Below are 17,961 nucleotides of genomic sequence, written 5' to 3'. Positions count from 1 at the left end.
TCATTATGTTAATTGAGATTCAAGTTCTGTTGGAGTATTATATTTTTATGTGACTGAATAATAATCAATAGTTAGCACATAGTTCATATACTTAATTCACTTAGTTGCTTCATTCATTTTTTCGCTCATTTATTTCATTGTTTGATAAATGATAATTTAGTATAGTTGATTTAAAAATTGTGAATTTGTGATTAAATTTGTTCTCATGTAATTGATACTTTAATTTTATTAATTTGTTTGTTAATTATTTTTGTGTATTAAATTATTTTGAATTAGAAATTTGGGATATTATTAGTTGCTAGCTTGCTGCTGTTGCTAATGGATCAATTTTTTATTTATATTTTTATACTGAACTTCTCAATTTGAGAAGAATTGTAAATTAATTTTATTAATTAATTAATTTAGGTTTATAATTTTATTCTATTAGTAATGGAGAAATATTTTAAAAGAACTTCATCATTGGAGATTGGATCCCAAAACAATTTATCGACCTCTTCTAACAAGAGGAGGTTTTTAGAAGTTGAAGTAGAGAGTCTCATAGCAGATACAGGACAACGACCAAAGATTTCAAGTTATCATCCGAATGACAGAGACAAAGTTAGATGTGCATATTTAAAAAAGTCCTTGTCAACCAAGGACTCATGATTTTCCGCAAACTGCTTGTGGTTCTTCTTTTCGAAGATTTAATCCTAGTTGGTTTGATGATTATGGCAATTGGTTAGAGTATAGTATATCAAAAGATGCTATTTTTTGTCTTTGTTGTTATCTTATGAAACCTGAGAGTGAAGGTGGCGATGCTTTTGTAACCAATGACTTTTCAAATTGAAAAAAAAAAAAGGGAGAGATTACAAACTCATGTTGGGATTCATGATAATGCTCATAATCAAGCTTGGAGAAAATGTGAAGCACTTATCAAGGAAAAACAACACATTAGTGCTGCTATTGAAAAATAATATGAGCAGGCTAAAAAGAATTATCAAATTCACTTGACAGCTACAATTGATTGTATTAGATTTCTTTTGCGACAAGGATTGGCCTTTCGTGGTAATGATGAGACAGATGATTCTGTTAATCAAGAAAATTTTTTGGAACTTCTAAACTTTCTTGCACAACATAATGAAGAGATTGATCGTGCTTTTAAAAATGTTCGTGGGAATCTTAAACTAAGAGCTCCCTCAATTAAAAAAGATATTGTAAGAGCGGCTGCATGTGAAACGACAAAAGCTGTTGTAAATGATCTTGGGGATGAATTGTTTGCTGTTTTGGTTGATGAAGCTTGCGATATTTCTATTAAGGAGCAAATGTCAGTTTGTTTAAGGTATGTGAATAAAGAAGGGCAAGTTAGGGAGCATTTTCTTGGTCTTGTTCATGTTTCTAATACTAATGATTTATCTCTAAAATTAGCATTGGAGTCATTATTAGAAACATATAATTTAAGTTTATCAAGAGTACGTGGCCAAGGATATGATGGTGCAAGTAATATGCAAGGAGAATTTAATGGTTTGAAAACTTTGATAATAAAAGAAAATTCTTATGCTTTCTATGTACATTACTTTGCCCACCAACTTCAATTAGCTCTTGTAACGGTTGCAAAAAAATAAGTTGAAATTGCTTTGCTTTTTAATTTGTTAACCAATTTGTGCAATATTGTTGGAGCTTCGTGTAAACGAAGAGATATGCTTCGTGATAGTCAAATGACTAAGACAATTGAAGCTATACAAAGTGGAGAAATTTCTAGTGGACGTGGTTTGAATCAAGAAATAGCTTTGAAAATAGCTGGAGATAATAGATGGGGTTCACACTATGGAACTATACTTCGATTAATTTCTTTGTTTCCTTCCGTAGTCAATGTTCTTGAATATGTTGAGGAAGATGGAAACAATTCAGAACAAAGAGTTGAAGCATGTCATTTATTGAATGTCATTCAATCCTTTGAATTCATTTTCAACTTGCACTTGATGAAAAATATCTTGGGAGTTACTAATGAATTATCTCAAGCATTACAAGGAATGATCAAGACATTGTAAATGCTATGGCATTGGTTAAAGTGTCTACGCAACGGTTGTAAACTATAAGAGATGATGGTTGGTCTCTTTTACTTGATGAAGTCTCATTGTTTTGTGACAAACATAATATTACCGTTCCAAAAATGGATGATATATTTGTGTCACAAGGAAGATCAAGACGCAAAGCTCAAAAGATCTCAAATTTGCATCATTTTCAAGTTGAGATATTCTATCAAGTAGTTGATAGACAACTTCAAGAACTCAACAATCGTTTTACAGAGGTGAATACTAAATTGCTTCTTTGTATAGCTTGTCTGAATCCAAGACACGCATTTCTTGCATTTGATAAGGAGAAAATGATCCAGTTAGCTCAATTCTATCCATTAGAATTTTCTTCTACTCAACTTTTGGCACTTGATAGTCAACTTGAGAATTTCATATTAGATGTGCGTTCTGATGATCAATTCTCAAACTTAAATGAGATTGGTGCTCTTTCTCAGAAATTGGTTGAGACTCGAAAAAATATTATTTATCCATTAGTGTTTCTTCTTTTGAAGTTAGCTTTAATTTTGCTTGTAGCAACTGCATCAGTTGAAAGAACTTTTTCTGCTATGAACATCATAAAGAGTCGGCTTCGCAACCGTATGAAAGTTGAATTTTTAAATGATTGTTTAGTGACATATATAGAAAGAGAGACATTTGATTGTATTGACAACGAAAAGATTATTCAATATTTTCAAAATATGAAACCCAGAAGAATGAAATTTTAAATTATTTACTATTATAAATTATTTTATTGTTTTAATTTGTTAGTTAAATAATTTGAGGAATAATCATATTTTATAATACTATAGTATAATTATAAAATTATTATTATACTATATATATTTTGCCCCCACTGATAAAATTTTCTGGTGCCAGAGTTCACCTAAACTATCAAAATTATTTAATTTCTCAATACCTAAACTCAAAAATCTCGAAATTGAGGAGGGGGAGAATTGGGTGAGAAATGCAAATTTCTTATCACTTTGTTCAGATAGAATTTGAAGAAAATTCTGAGACAAACACGTGGCCGCTGACTCGTTAATCGGAACTCCAAATTGAAAGTTATGGATGATTGAATTTTCGGAGACGCTAGGATTTGTAAACATGATTCTCCCACTTGTTCAACACATCTCCGGGGTAAATTGAAGAAGGTGGCTTCGTATGGGTGCTTAATAGATTGGGCTTGGACCGGTTTAGATTTGGTCCAACCGATTTAGTTCGTTGATCCGATTTTGGGTTAATATTTTTAGAATTAGTGTCAAAATTTGTATTTTCAATATTTTTACTCTTCTAAATTAAAAAAATTAAATTTTTTAATTTATTTAAATAATAATTAATTTATTAACTAATTATTTATTAATTTTTCAGATTTATAAAGAATAATAACGTATCTGATATTTTGATGCAGTTATTAATAACCAATTTATAACATTTATGACCGAATTATAACTCATAACCGATGTATAACGGTCATACCAATCTAATATAATTAAACTTCATAGGTCAAAAACAACAATCAAATAGACAGAAGTTTTGTTAAAAACAAGCTGCAATGCCACACTACAATGAAAATTCTTAGATCCATACAAGCTTATTTATTATTCATATTGTCTACTAAAAGACTTTTAGAATATTACGATTCATTCTCCAACTCATCCTTAATTATTACTATTTGAGCTAAAATAGAAAAGTTCTCTATATTAGTCATGCATGAAACACGTGTCATCAAAAGATTACAATCTTAAATGTGAAGTATAGCATTTTGTAGGAATAAAGTTCCAGATAGAGCCATGCATGGTGGAAGGTACTTGTTAAATGATAGCTACTCTTACTTGCGAGATCTATAGGTCAAAGATTTTTATTTAAATTCTCTTTGTTATTAATTAATGTCTCTAATTCATTTAATTTTTCTCGTCCAATCAAAATTTTTGCTTAGGACCAGGGAACCGCATTTGTCTTTGTGACTTTGTCCAATTTGTTTAATTTATCCAGCACCTAACTCACTAAAAAACATTTCTTACTCCAATACTACACTACAATGGAAAAATGATATCTTGATTGGATTTGGGAATATTGGATAGTATATATGATAAATAAAGAATTTTAATAATGACAGTATTATTTAAATTATTTTTTTATTAATTTAATATTAATATTAATTATAATAAGAATATATAAAGAATACAAAAGAATAATTATAAAATATTTTTTAATTTTTTATTTTTATTCATTTAAAATTTTTAAAATGAAAAAAATTAATTTGTTTAAAAAAATATTTTGTGATTAATTTTTATGTATTTCTTATATAGATGTTTCAAAAGACCTTTTTTATTTCTTCTTCAGTGTTTTTTTTCATTTTTTAATTTTAAAAGTTTTGGGAATATGTATAATAACAAAAAATCAGAGATATTTTCATATATTAAAAAAATTAAAATTGTCTTCATTTTAAAATGAAAGTTCACTGAACATAGAGGTATTTAAACATAATCTGAGATAAATAAAGAAAAATGAATACTCTATATACCAACCATCAAGGAATATTGCAACACCACTACCTTCATAAAACCAATCAAGCTCTTTCTTCTTTAAGAGGAAATTTATCGAGGGCCATGTCAGTAAACTTGAAACAAAATTAAAAGATATTTTAAAAATTAACAACAAAATATTGTTGGAATCTAAACTTATACATTTATGATATGCTCATTGGTTCTATATAAAAAAATGTGATGAATAATAACAAATTAGTACACCTTAGCTTGTTTGGGTGAGATTGACTGAAAACAAGAGTAAGTGTGCTTCCCCATGATCCTCCAAATACCTGCATAATACACAGAAGAGAATAGCATAACATTATAGTCCATTACATAATGATGATAAAATTTATGATGATAAACAACTAGAAGGTGAAATGAGACTTGCTATTCTGGAATCTCCAAGTGTTCTTATAGCCTTTCAATTTCGTCAATTAGATTTCATGTGGTGTTTTGCTCTAAGCAAACATGGGACGTGCTTTTCATTATACCCCGCTGATAAAGAGAATAAATTTCATTATTCAAAAGGATGGAGCTTTCTTTGGCTTAAAGTAGTTCAAAATCTAACTTGGTCAAATAGAATGATTCTAAAAAATTCATGATAAAAAAAATTTCCGATTACTAGGGTTAGTTTCCCCTTTAGAGCCTTTATGAATGAAGATCCGGCTGCAACAAAATTGTATAGAAAATTATTAAATAGTCATTTTTGCATCAAATTATTTATCTTCGAAACAAAGATAATGGAAAATAACCACAGAGCAAAGACATAAAGCCCAGCTTTTAGTATATAATTTACAAAGAAAGGCTATAAACCTCCACTTTCCACCAAAAAAACATTGGATATAATATTAACAGTTACATCTCATTCAACTACATCAATGATCAATCTATATAGAATTTAATTACTAAGTCAAAAGTAGTCCACTACCTCCCATTCCAGATTTTCATCAACTAGTAAACAAATAAATATACATAGCTTAAAATTTTAGAAAGGAAAAAATTAAGAAAAGAAGTACTCACTTTGTTCTCTCTCTTTTCTTTGACTTTCCTCCTCCATCTTTCTTCCATCCTCCTCTCTCTAATCAACTGGTCAAGTCTCTCTTGCACTATGGCTTGTGTGACGCTCAACATTGAAGGAAACCGATCAGAGGCTAATGAAATCGTTGCTTCTTCTATGGAAGACACACTAAGCCTCCTACAACTACTACAACATAAGGCATTGCATCCTTTCTGCTATAAAGATTTCAGTGCATCGAAGCAAAAACAAATTAAAAGTCTTTCAAGAAAGCAGGTTTAATTTGTGCATTAACAATAATCAAATTTTTTATTTATAATTCATTAGTAATAGTAGGACACACAACAATGGATTAATCGTTATGTTTTGTTCTAAGTACATTCAAAAATTAAATTAGGTGTTAGCTTGGAGGGTAGATGTGGGGTTTATAGTAGTGACACTTCTGGTGTTCCTATTGTAGTGAATCTAAATTTGGTAAATTTTTATGGAATCGTATGCCTGAAGCAATTTTTCTCATCAGCCGAGACATTCAGAAAATTGTTTACTTTTATTTCTTTAAGATTACAAGCCTTTTTTTTGAATCGCAGTAGTTTTTAGTTCACTTATTGTGAAATTTTCTAGTATCATGTATATGCTCTTAGTAGGGGCAAAAAATAATCACACTTGTTACTAAAATTTATATTATAATAAAAACACTGGAAATATTCTAAGATAGTAGATAAAATTATAAATTTTTGGTAGACAATTTCATTAAATTTATGTAACCTACTAACCTACTCAACTCAACACCTCTATTATGCAGATATATCAAAATAAAATTACATGAAAAAAAATCTCAAAATAATAAACTAAAATTAATCACTTCGTGCTTTAAACCTTGACATTATTGAATGATTCCCTGTACTCGTACATTAGAGAAGAAGTTCAGAAGTAAAAAAAAAAACTTCCCGTAAATTTCATATTGTCATAAATAGCAAACAAATATAATATATCAAGTAGCCATACATTCAAATTGATATGTCTCCATCCTTAGTAGATCCATGGATATCTACCACCTAGTATGAGTGCATAATTCCAAAACATATTGCCATTCATAAAACAAAACAATAAAACTGCAAGTCCAACAATAATGAGCTAGTGAAATCTGTTGGAGATAAGTGTGTATGTCCAACAAAATACTATCATGAATTATTATTATTATTATTCCTTTTTATAAGAATAAACTTTTATAATTTATGATAGTGTCCTTAATTAAAATTAGAAACGAATAATTACGATAGGGATAATAATAATGAGATATACGTTTTTTGAGTACTTTTAATTTAAATTGTTCTTAATCGTAGAATCACTAAAAATGTGACATTAGTGATTCGGATAGATTAATGTATATATATAGATTAATAGATCTCAGTTATTAAATTATATATATAAATGGTATATATAGAGATATAACCATTGAACTGACTCACTCTAAGAATTTCTAATGGTTATAGTTACCGTATATTTGTCAAATATTCTTATGATGAACATAATATTAGAATTTTTCTTTGACCTGCGACTATCATAGTAATTGACAATATATTTGTTATACTTTGATTCTGGACACCTAACACCCTACGGTGTTAGTCGAATGGACATTGGGTATGATTTAAATACTTGTAGAATTAATGATTAGTCAAAATAGAATCCATCAACTATGGTAATGAGTTTGAGCTCTACGATTATAATGAATGAAATAAATAATGCCTTGGCCAAGGGGTTTGAATAAATTAAGAAATGAGTTTCTTAAGTCATTCATAATTCATTATAATAATGGTAACAAGTTAGAGTTTGACAATCAAACCGTACTCTAAAAGTTAGCCAAGAGCTGAAAAGATGGAAGGAGTTGTATTTTTTGTTCATCTTGGGTTCTTAGTAAAAATATTATTACTTCATACTATTGGGTCATCAAGGAGTGTTGCTAGATGCCAACCTTGATTTGTAAATTTAGTATGACTAATTTACTACCCGCTTAGTATTGAACCTATGGGGTGACACACTAATGAGTGGTCTAATCCTTGGTAAATAATCATTTAATTATTATTTTGATTAGATCAAATAAATAATTATATTAATTCAAATAGAATATTATTATATTCTTTGCTAGCACCATGAATCATAGTTGTAAGAACCGGACCGGACCAGCCAGTTCGACTGGAAAATCGGTGAACTGGACCCATAACCGGTCCGGTTGAGTGATGTAACCGGATAAGGAAGAGAAACGTTTCGAACTGGGTTGAACCGGCCAGTTTTGATGAAAACCGGAAAACCGACGGTTTCTGGTTAACCGACCGGTTCGGAAATGTTTTTTTTTAATCCTTTTCCAAAACGATGTCGTTTTGGTTAATTTTTTTTTTTTTTAAAAAAAGAAAAGCCTGGTACTAGCCCCAGCCCCAAACCCCACCCCAGTTTCCACTTTCCAATTTTCCCCTCAACCCTAACGGCGCCTAACCCTCTCCGCCTCACCTCACTCTGCCACAGTGTCACTCACCCAGCCGCCAGCCGCCCGCAGTCATCCTCTTCGTCTCACTGCCGGTCTGAACTCTGAAGTCTGAACTCTGAAGGAACTAAGGAAGTAGGAACAGAACAGACCCGCGGCTGTCTCTCATCGCCGTCGCCATTGCCGCGCCGTCGTCCTCGCCCTTGCTGCGCCGTCGAACTCGCCCTTGCTGCGCCGTCAAACTCGCCGTTGCCTCGCTCTTCTGCTCTGTCAAACAGGTTAGCTCTAGTTCTCCTCTGTAGTCTGCTCTGTTCTGCACTTCTTGCTGTTACAGTGTTATGAATATGCTTGTTGAATAGGCTTGTTGAAATTTCTGGGATGAATATGCTTGTTGAAAGCTTGAATCTATGAAATATGAATTATGTTGTTTTGTTGATTTGTTCTGGAAATATGAAATATGAATTATATGCTTGAATCTATGAAATATGAATATGCTTGTCTTGCTGAATAGGGAATTTAACTATTTAAGATTGCTTGTTGACTAATGCTTGTCTAGGTCTCTAGGATGAATATGCTTGTGCTGTGAATTTAACTATTTAAGCCTTTAAGGTTGCTGTCTTGCTGAATAGGGAATAGGAATTAGGGAATTTAGGATTTCTATTGTTTTATACTTTTGCATTTTTGCTACTTCATATTCTTTTAGAATGGCTTCTGTGAATTCTGTAGAAAATGCAAATCAAAATGAAACCAATCAGGATGTAGCTCCACATTTGTCAGATGAAGAGCAACTTGCCGACTTCAAAATCACTCCTTAGATTTAGTTTATGAATTGTTATCCTTATTGTGTTTAATTAAGATACTAATGTACTAGTACTAACTACTTTCATGTTTATCTTTGTATTAGTTATATTTAGACTTTGAAACTTGGTTGTTTTTAAAATGTTGGTGAAGAACTAACGATATGTATTTTGAATTTATTAAGTTTATGACTATTTTTAGTATTTTATATTTTTTATTTATGTGAAACCGGTTTTACCGGTTCAACCAGCAGTTTATCGGTTGAACCAATAAACCAGTGAACCAATAACCTGACCAGTTCGATCATCGGTTCGGTTCTTACAACTATGCCATGAATATAATAATATGATAGTTGAAAATATTAAATAATTAATTATTTATTCTATGATGAGTTTTAAATATGGATAAGATCCTAACTAATTCTGTTTCAAATTAAGTTGTAATTTGATTCACAAATCAGTCACCAATCTCATACTATAAATATGTGTATATGATAAAAGAAAGACAACACAAGTTTTTTTTTTTACCTCCACATACACAAATATTTCAATTCTTAGTGAATAATTGCTGGTGCAAGGAGTTGCAAGAAATTTCTCAGTTAAATCTATTGGTCAAGGAGTTGACAACAAAGATAAGTCTCGGTGTGGATACACATAATACCTTCGTACTATCGAAGGAGAAAGTTTCCATTCACTAGGGTACTCAGGTATTGGCATCTAACCCATCTTATTTCAATAAAGTTTTAAGCACAAAATAGATCAACATGATTACTTTATTACTTCCGCTGTGTAAAACTCGCTAAAATCGGTAAATAATTAGTCAATAAATTGAATTTTAATTAGATAAAATTAAAGATGCAAAACTAATATCAAAATAGGATAGATCTCATCAAAACGAAAATTTTGATATCAATTTCGAAAATTTGGTCCAAAATTGGACCGGAAGGGCCAAACCGGTTGAACCCCGGCCTAAACCAGGCCCGCGGGTCCAACTTAAAAGAAGCACCGACTTCATCTTCCTCATTCATACACAACAAAGCCAAACAGATTGGGGAGGAAGAAGATCTCCCTAACCCTCATCAAACACTCCAACCACCATAACTTCCTCATTTGAGCTCCGATCGCCGCACCGTTCGCAGCCACGCGTCCAGCGCGTCGAGCTCTATATTTCTATCAGATCAATTTCACTGGTAAGCTCGATTTTCATTCCAGAATATCTATCCCCTTTCTATTCTTAAAATTGAAACTCTATAGTGAGATTTTGCCAATTTTGATGTTCTAGGTTCGATTTAGCTTGTGGAGCTTACTGGGTTTAAGTTGCTACGCATGTGGGAGCGGTAAGATTTTCCTAAACTTAAATTTAATTTTGAATCCATTAGGTAAAATATGAATTTGTAATATATGTGTGTATTTGGAGGCTTATGGGTGATTGAAGCGTGGTTTGTGGCTGGTTTCTTTGAGCTTGGGGGGCTGTATTCTAGCTTGTGAGGCTGCCTTGGATTGAATAAAGTGATCGGCCAAGGTATGATTTATGTTTCGTACGTTTAATATTTAAGGTGTTGTGAAACTTAGGCTAGAGGACCATAGGTTAAGTTGAAAACGCTAAATGCATTAAATGATTAGCTTTGTGATGATATTGGATAAATTTATGATTGAGTTTGAATTAGAATTTATGAGTTTGAGTTGTTGATGTTGTTGAATGTGTGCTGTTGGACTTATCAATGATGGGTTGGTGTTGATGTTGGTATATGATAATGGAATTTGGTGGATATATATTAATAAAGGGTTGATATATGTGTTGAAGGATTAATATATGTGAAGGATTGATATATGTGTTGAAAGATTGATATATGTGAAAGGGTTGATATATGTTAATGAAAGGTTACTCATATATGTGATATATGTTGGTATAAATTAGTGGTTATGGCTTGTTGAATTAGTTAAAGGTAGTTTGGGAGTAGTTGTTAATGAATTGGGGCTGGATATGTTAATAACATGCACGTTTTATGGGTAAGAATTATGAATGTGGTAAAATGAGGTTTGGATGTTGTTTGGTAAAAAGTAATTTTGGTGAACTTTGGAAGTTCATAACTTGCTCCTCAAATATTGGATGGAAATGTGGTTTGTCTTAAATGAAAGATGGTTTTACAAGCTTTTAAACGATATCAATTTTGTGAAAAATGGAATTTTGTAGAGAAAGTTATGGACAATGGAAAATTGGTGCATAAAACTGTGTTATGCAGGTTTTAAAAACTGGTTATGCAGCTTTCTGGGCGTTCTGCAATTTTTTGGAAAGCGTACGCGTGGCGTTGCATTTTAATGATGCATGCGCGAGTAGCCATGCGTGCGCGTGAGAGGCCAATGCGCATGATCATGCGTACGCGTGACATGCTATACTCTCCACGCGTGCGCGTGACCCACGCGGACGTGTAGCCTTTGTTTACTGCAAAACTAGATTTTAACATTTTAAATAAGATTTTTCACTTCTAAACCTCCATTTTCTCCCTTTTAGACTTAAGGTATGGTACTAAGACCAGTAGCTAGTTGAAGCTAGGAAAATAAGATAACTTGAGGGTGAAGTAAGAGGTAAAATGATGAGTTATATGAAGAAAATGAGAATGTTAAATGAAGTTTAATGCCATGGCTGGATAAATGATTATCTATTGATTAAGAAAATGAAATGGTTTATGAATAATGATATCTGAGATATGAGTTTTCCTGGGTAAGAACCGTGGCTTGCCGCCATGTGTTCCAGGTCGAAACTCAATACTCTGTTGACCCTACGTCGTAAGGGTGACCGGGCACGTATAAATTTCCGGGTATGGATAGCCCCCATTGAGTGATTTGAATGATAATTGATTGTGAAATCTATGCATAGACTCATGGGGATGTGCGACGGGGGACAGTTTAAGGTTTTCGGACTTGTCGGCTTGGCTGGATAACCGACAAATGAGCCTCATCAGCCATAGGACAGGCATGCATCATATGCATTTGTTTGTTTTGATTACTATGCATTTCCTGGGTTTGCCTAATTGAATATATACCTCCTGCTATCTGTTATACTTGCTACTTGCACTATTTGTTTATTACTTGTGCGTGAACTTGTTTGGTTGCTTGTCTCTGCTGAATTATGGATGACGGAGGGATGGAGGAAAGGGTGAAATGGTTTAGTGTTATGTTAGGTTTAAAATTGAGTGAGTTTAGGCAGGTTTAGACTACCTACCCTATTTATGGCTTCTGTTTAGTAATTAAGTTTTACAATTGTACGACAGAGTTCTAGGATTGCCTCCGGCATTCCCAGGACCTTATTTATTATACGCGTGGCACCTTTACCATGATGAGAAACTCCGGTTCTCATCCCATACCGTGTTGTTGTTTTCAGATGCAGGTCGAGAGGCTCCTCACTAGGCGTCTGGATCTTGAAGCGGAGTAGTCTCTGGGTTATTTTGGGCTTTATGATTGTATATACATATGTACCTATGTACTTAGCTTGCTCTCCAAGAAACTTGTTTATTTTGTTCCTCCTAGAGGTTAAGGGAGAGCTAGGACCTTATTTTGAGTTTTAAGTATTTTAGGATATCTGTATATATATATATATATATATATATATATATATATATATATATATATATATATATATATATATATATATATATATATTCTTTGGCCAGCCTTGGCTTCGCAGGCTGAGTCAGGAGCTAGTTATGTTGTTTCCTTGGCTTTCCTTTACTCTCTTGATTATATTTATCATACGTTTTAGGTTTCTTAGCATGCAAGTAATTTTATTCCTCGAGTGTTGCACTTTTCATTTTGCGAATTTGTTTTACCCGTCTTTCAAGGCTCCAAGTATATTATCTTTCTCCACTATTATGTATATATATTACTGCGTAGAGGTCCGTAACACCACACTACCTCTGTTCTACGACTTAAGCGTAAAACTCTGTGTAGTAGGGTGTCACACGCTGCATGTTATGAACACTTGTAATCCTACAAAATCTTCTTGGGCATGTGGTGAGTAAGCAACGCATAGCAGTGGATCCTGCTAAGATTGAGACGGTGATGAATTGGGAGCGACCAACTTTAGTGACGGAGATCAGAAGTTTCTTAGGCTTAGCGGGTTATTATCGGAGGTTCATTAAAGGGTTTTCACAGCTCGCTTTGCCTTTGACCAAGCTGACTAGGAAGGATGTTCCTTTTGTGTGGACTCCTGAGTGCGAGGAGAGTTTCCTTGCCTTAAAGCAAAGATTGACTACCGCCCCCGTGTTAGTGTTTCCTTGAAAGGTTTAGGATGCATGTTAATGCAGCATCACAAAGTTGTAGCTTATGCCTCACGTCAGTTAAGGCCACATGAAAGAAACTATCCAACTCATTATTTGGAGCTTGCTGCCGTTGTCATTGCTTTAAAAATTTGGAGGCATTATCTCTATGGAGTGAAATTCTAAGTCTTCTCGGATCATAAGAGCTTGAAGTACCTATTTGAACAAAAAGAGTTGAATATGCGTCAGAAGAGGTGGATGGAACTCCTAAAGGATTATGACTTCGAGCTGAACTACCATCCGGGAAAGACGAATGTGGTGGCGGATGCCCTGAGTAGGAAATCCCTATGTGCTACTTGGATGATGCTAAGAGAGGAAGAGTTGCTAAAAGCCTTCCAAGGATTGAAACTGGGAATTAGAGAAGAGTTTGGGACTTTATGCCTAAGCCAGTTACAGATTTCAAGTGACTTTAAGGCTGAACTACTAAAGGCTCATCAGACTGACCAAGAATTGTATAAGATTTTGCCGGCGATTGAGAAAGGCAAGCAATGGAGAGTGTCAGAAGATAAAGATGGGTTGTGGAGGTTCAAGGGTTAGATAATTGTGCCAGATGTCGGAGATTTGCGACAGAGCATATTGGAGGAAGCTCACAAGAGCGGGTTCTCCATTCATCCGGGAAGTACCAAGATGTACCAAGACCTAAAGACGATGTTCTGGTGGCCAGGAATGAAAAATGATGTAGCGTTGCATGTTTCCAAGTGCTTAACTTGTCAGAAAGTTAAAATTGAACACCAAAGACCAGCAAGAACCCTTCAACCTTTGGAGATTCTACAGTGGAAATGGGAGAGCATTGCTATGGATTTTGTGTTGGGTTTACCAAGGACTCGGATAGGTTGTGATTCTATTTGGGTGGTTGTAGACCAACTGAGATAATACCAAGTCAGCTCATTTTCTGCCTATTCGGATAAGTTGTACTATGGAGGAGTTGGTGCGATTATACATAAAGGAGATTGTGAGGTTACATGGCGTACCTTCCACCATTGTATCTGATAGAGATCCTCGCTTCACATCACGGTTCTGGGGAGCTTTTTAGCGAGCTTTTGGCACTCAATTAAGCCTAAGTACTGCATATCATCCTCAGATGGATGGCCAATCAGAAAGAACAATCCAAACCTTGGAAGATATGCTAAGAGCCTGTGTTTTGGACCAACGGGCGAGTTAGGATCGATATATGCCTTTGGTAGAGTTTGCTTATAACAACAGCTATCATGCGAGCATTGGAATGGCTCCATATGAAGTTTTATATGGAAGAAAATGTCAATCTACATTATGTTGGTATGAAGCAGGAGAAAAGAGCTTGATAGGGCCTGAAATGATAAGTGAAACCACTGAGCAAATAAAGAAAATCCGTAGTCGAATGCTTGTGGCTCAAAGCCGTCAGAAAAGCTATACTGACCAAAGGCAGAAGCCTTTAGAGTTTGAGGAAGGAGAACACATCTTCCTGAAGGTTACTCCGACCACTGGAATAGGGAGATCCATCAAAACTAAGAAGTTAAATCCTCGTTACATTGGGCCGTTTGAAATCCTGAAAAGAATTGGACCAATGGCGTATAGGATCGCTTTACCACCACATCTTTCGAACCTGCATGACATGTTTCACGTATCGTAGCTTCACAAATACACTTTTGATCCTAGTCATGTCCTAGAACTGGAATCAATCCAAGTGAGAGAAGATCTGACGTTTCCAGTAACTCCGGTTAGAATTGATGATACCAGCATTAAGCATTTACGCGGGAAAGAGGTTTCTTTGGTGAAAGTAGCTTGGCGTCGGGCTGTTATTGAAGAATATACCTGGGAGCTTGAGTCAGAGATGTGGAAGGATTTTCCACACCTCTTTTTAGGTAACTCACTCTGAATTTTGAGGACAAAATTCTTAATTAGGTGGGTAGGATGTAAACCCCGCTAAAATCGGTAAATAATTAGTCAATAAATTGAATTTTAATTAGAAAAATTAAAAATGCAAAACTAATATCAAAATAGGATAGAGCTCGTCAAAACGAGAATTTTAACACCAATTTCGAAAATTTGGCCCAAAATTGGACCGGAAGGACCGAACCGATTGAACTGGGGCCAAAATCGGGCTCGTGGGTCCAATCGGACCCATAACTTAAAAGAAGCACCAGCTTCATCTTCCTCATTCATACACAACGAAGCCAAACAGATTGGGGAGGAAGAAGAACACCCTAACTCTTATCAAACACTCCAACCACCATAACTTCCTCGTTTGAGCTCCGATCGCCGCACCGTTCACGGCCACGCGTCCAGCGTGTCGAGCTCTACATTTCTATCAAATCAATTTCACCGGTAAGCTCCATTTTTGTTCCAGAATCTCTATTTCCTTTCTATTCTTGAAATTGAAACCTTATAGTGAGATTTTGCCAATTTTGATGTTCTATGTTCGATTTAGCTTGTGGAGCTTACTGGGTTTGAGTTGCTACGCGTGTGGGAGTGGTAAGGTTTCCCTAAACTTAAATTTAATTTTGAATCCATTAGGTAAAATATGAATTTGTAATATATGTGTGTATTAGGTATGAATTAAGTTCATATATATGCATTGGAAGTGAAAAGTGAGTATTTAGAGGCTTATGGATGATTGAAGCGTGGTTTGTGGCTGGTTTCTTTGATCTTGGGGGGCTATATTCTAGCTTGTGAGGCTGCCTTGGATTGAATAAAGTGATCGGCCAAGGTATGGTTTAGGTTTCGTACGTTTAATATTTAAGGTGTTATGAAACTTAGGCTAGAGAACCATAGGTTAAGTTAAAAAGGCTAAATGCATTAAATGATTAGCTTTGTGATGATATTGGATAAATTTATGATTGAGTTTGAATTAGAATTTATGAGCTTGAGTTGTTAATGTTGTTGAATGTGTGCTCTTGGACTTATTAACGATGGTTGGTGTTGATGTTGGTATATGTTAATAGAATTTGGTGGATATATGTTAATAAAGGGTTGATATATGTTTTGAAGGATTAATATATGTGAAGGGTTGATATATGTGTTGAAAGATTGATATATGTGAAGGGTTGATATATGTTAATGAAGGGTTACTCATATATGTGATATATGTTGGTATAAATTGGTGGTTATGGCTTGTTGAATTAGTAAAAGGTAGTTTGGGAGTGGTTGTTAATGAATTGGGGCTGGATATGTTAATAACATGCAGGTTTTATGGGTAAGAACTATGAATGTGATGAAAATGAGGTTTGGATGTTGTTTGGTAAAAAGTTATTTTTGGTGAACTTTGGAAGTCCATAACTTGCTCCTCAAATATTGGATGGAAATGTGGTTTGTCTTAAATGAAAGATGGTTTTACAAGCTTTTAAACGATATCAATTTTGTGAAAACGGAATTTTGTAGAGAATGTTATGGACGATGAAAAATTGGTGCATAAAACTGTGTTATGCAGGTCACAGTTTTATAAACTAGTTATGCAGCTTTCTGGGCATTCTGCCAATTTTTGGAAGTGTACATCCACGCGTACGCGTGGCCCACGCGTACGCGTGGCGTGACATTTTAATGACGCATGCGCGAGTAGCCATGCGTGCGGGTGAGAGGCCAATGCGCATGATCACGCTTACGCATGACATGCTATACTCTCCACGCGTGCACGTGACCTACGCGTACGCGTGGCCCCTGTTTGCTACAAAACTGGATTTTAACATTTTAAATCATATTTTTCACTTCTAAACCTCAATTTTCTCCCTTTTAGACTTAAGGTATGGTACTAAGACCAGTAGCTAGTTAAAGCTAGGAAAATAAGATAACTTGAGGGTGAAGTAAGAGGCAAAATGATGAGTTATATGAAGAAAATGAGAATGTTAAATGAATTTTAATGCCATGGCTGGATAAATGATTATCTATTGATTAAGAAAATGAAATGGCTTATGAATAATGATATCTGAGATACGAGTTTTCCTGGGTAAGAACCGTGGCTTGCCACCATATGTTCCAGGTCGAAACTCGATACTCTGTTGACCCTACGTCGTAAGGGTGACCGGGCACGTATAAATTCCCGGGTATGGATAGCCCCCATTGAGTGATTTGAATGATAATTGATTGTGAAATCTATGCATAGACTCATGGGGATGCGCGACGGGGGACAGTTTAAGGTTTTCGGACTTGTCGGCTTGGCTGGATAACCGACAAATGAGCCTCATCAGCCATAGGACAGGCATGCATCATATGCATTTGTTTGTTTTGATTACTATGCATTTCCTGGGTTTGCCTAATTGAATATATACCTCCTGCTATCTGTTATACTTGCTACTTGCACTATTTGTTTATTACTTGTGCGTGAACTTGTTTGGTTGCTTGTCTCTGCTGAATTATGGATGACGGAGGGATGGAGGAAAGGGTGAAATGGTTTAGTGTTATGTTAGGTTTAAAATTGAGTGAGTTTAGGCAGGTTTAGACTACCTACCCTATTTATGGCTTCTGTTTAGTAATTAAGTTTTACAATTGTACGACAGAGTTCTAGGATTGCCTCCGGCATTCCCAGGACCTTATTTATTATACGCGTGGCACCTTTACCATGATGAGAAACTCCGGTTCTCATCCCATACCGTGTTGTTGTTTTCAGATGCAGGTCGAGAGGCTCCTCACTAGGCGTCTGGATCTTGAAGCGGAGTAGTCTCTGGGTTATTTTGGGCTTTATGATTGTATATACATATGTACCTATGTACTTAGCTTGCTTTCTAAGAAACTTGTTTATTTTGTTCCTCCTAGAGGTTAAGGGAGAGCTAGGACCTTATTTTGAGTTTTAAGTATTTTAG

The 17,961-nt window shown here is 34.6% G+C and overlaps 1 protein-coding gene across 1 annotated transcript; it reads left to right on the top strand.

Annotated features, from left to right (window-relative positions):
• The first annotated feature begins 429 nt into the window (after nt 1-429).
• On the top strand, nt 430-2,027 carry LOC112730334 (uncharacterized). The gene is made up of 3 exons (XM_029291088.1): nt 430-597; nt 963-1,476; nt 1,657-2,027. Exons 1-3 carry the CDS (start codon nt 430-432, stop codon nt 2,025-2,027), a joined length of 1,053 nt encoding a protein of 350 aa, XP_029146921.1.
• The last annotated feature ends 15,934 nt before the right edge of the window (nt 2,028-17,961 follow it).

The sequence above is a fragment of the Arachis hypogaea genome, chromosome 12, assembly GCF_003086295.3.
Source record: "Arachis hypogaea cultivar Tifrunner chromosome 12, arahy.Tifrunner.gnm2.J5K5, whole genome shotgun sequence".
NCBI classification, from domain to species: domain Eukaryota; kingdom Viridiplantae; phylum Streptophyta; class Magnoliopsida; order Fabales; family Fabaceae; genus Arachis; species Arachis hypogaea.
This window is presented reverse-complemented; position numbering and strand designations above follow the sequence as displayed.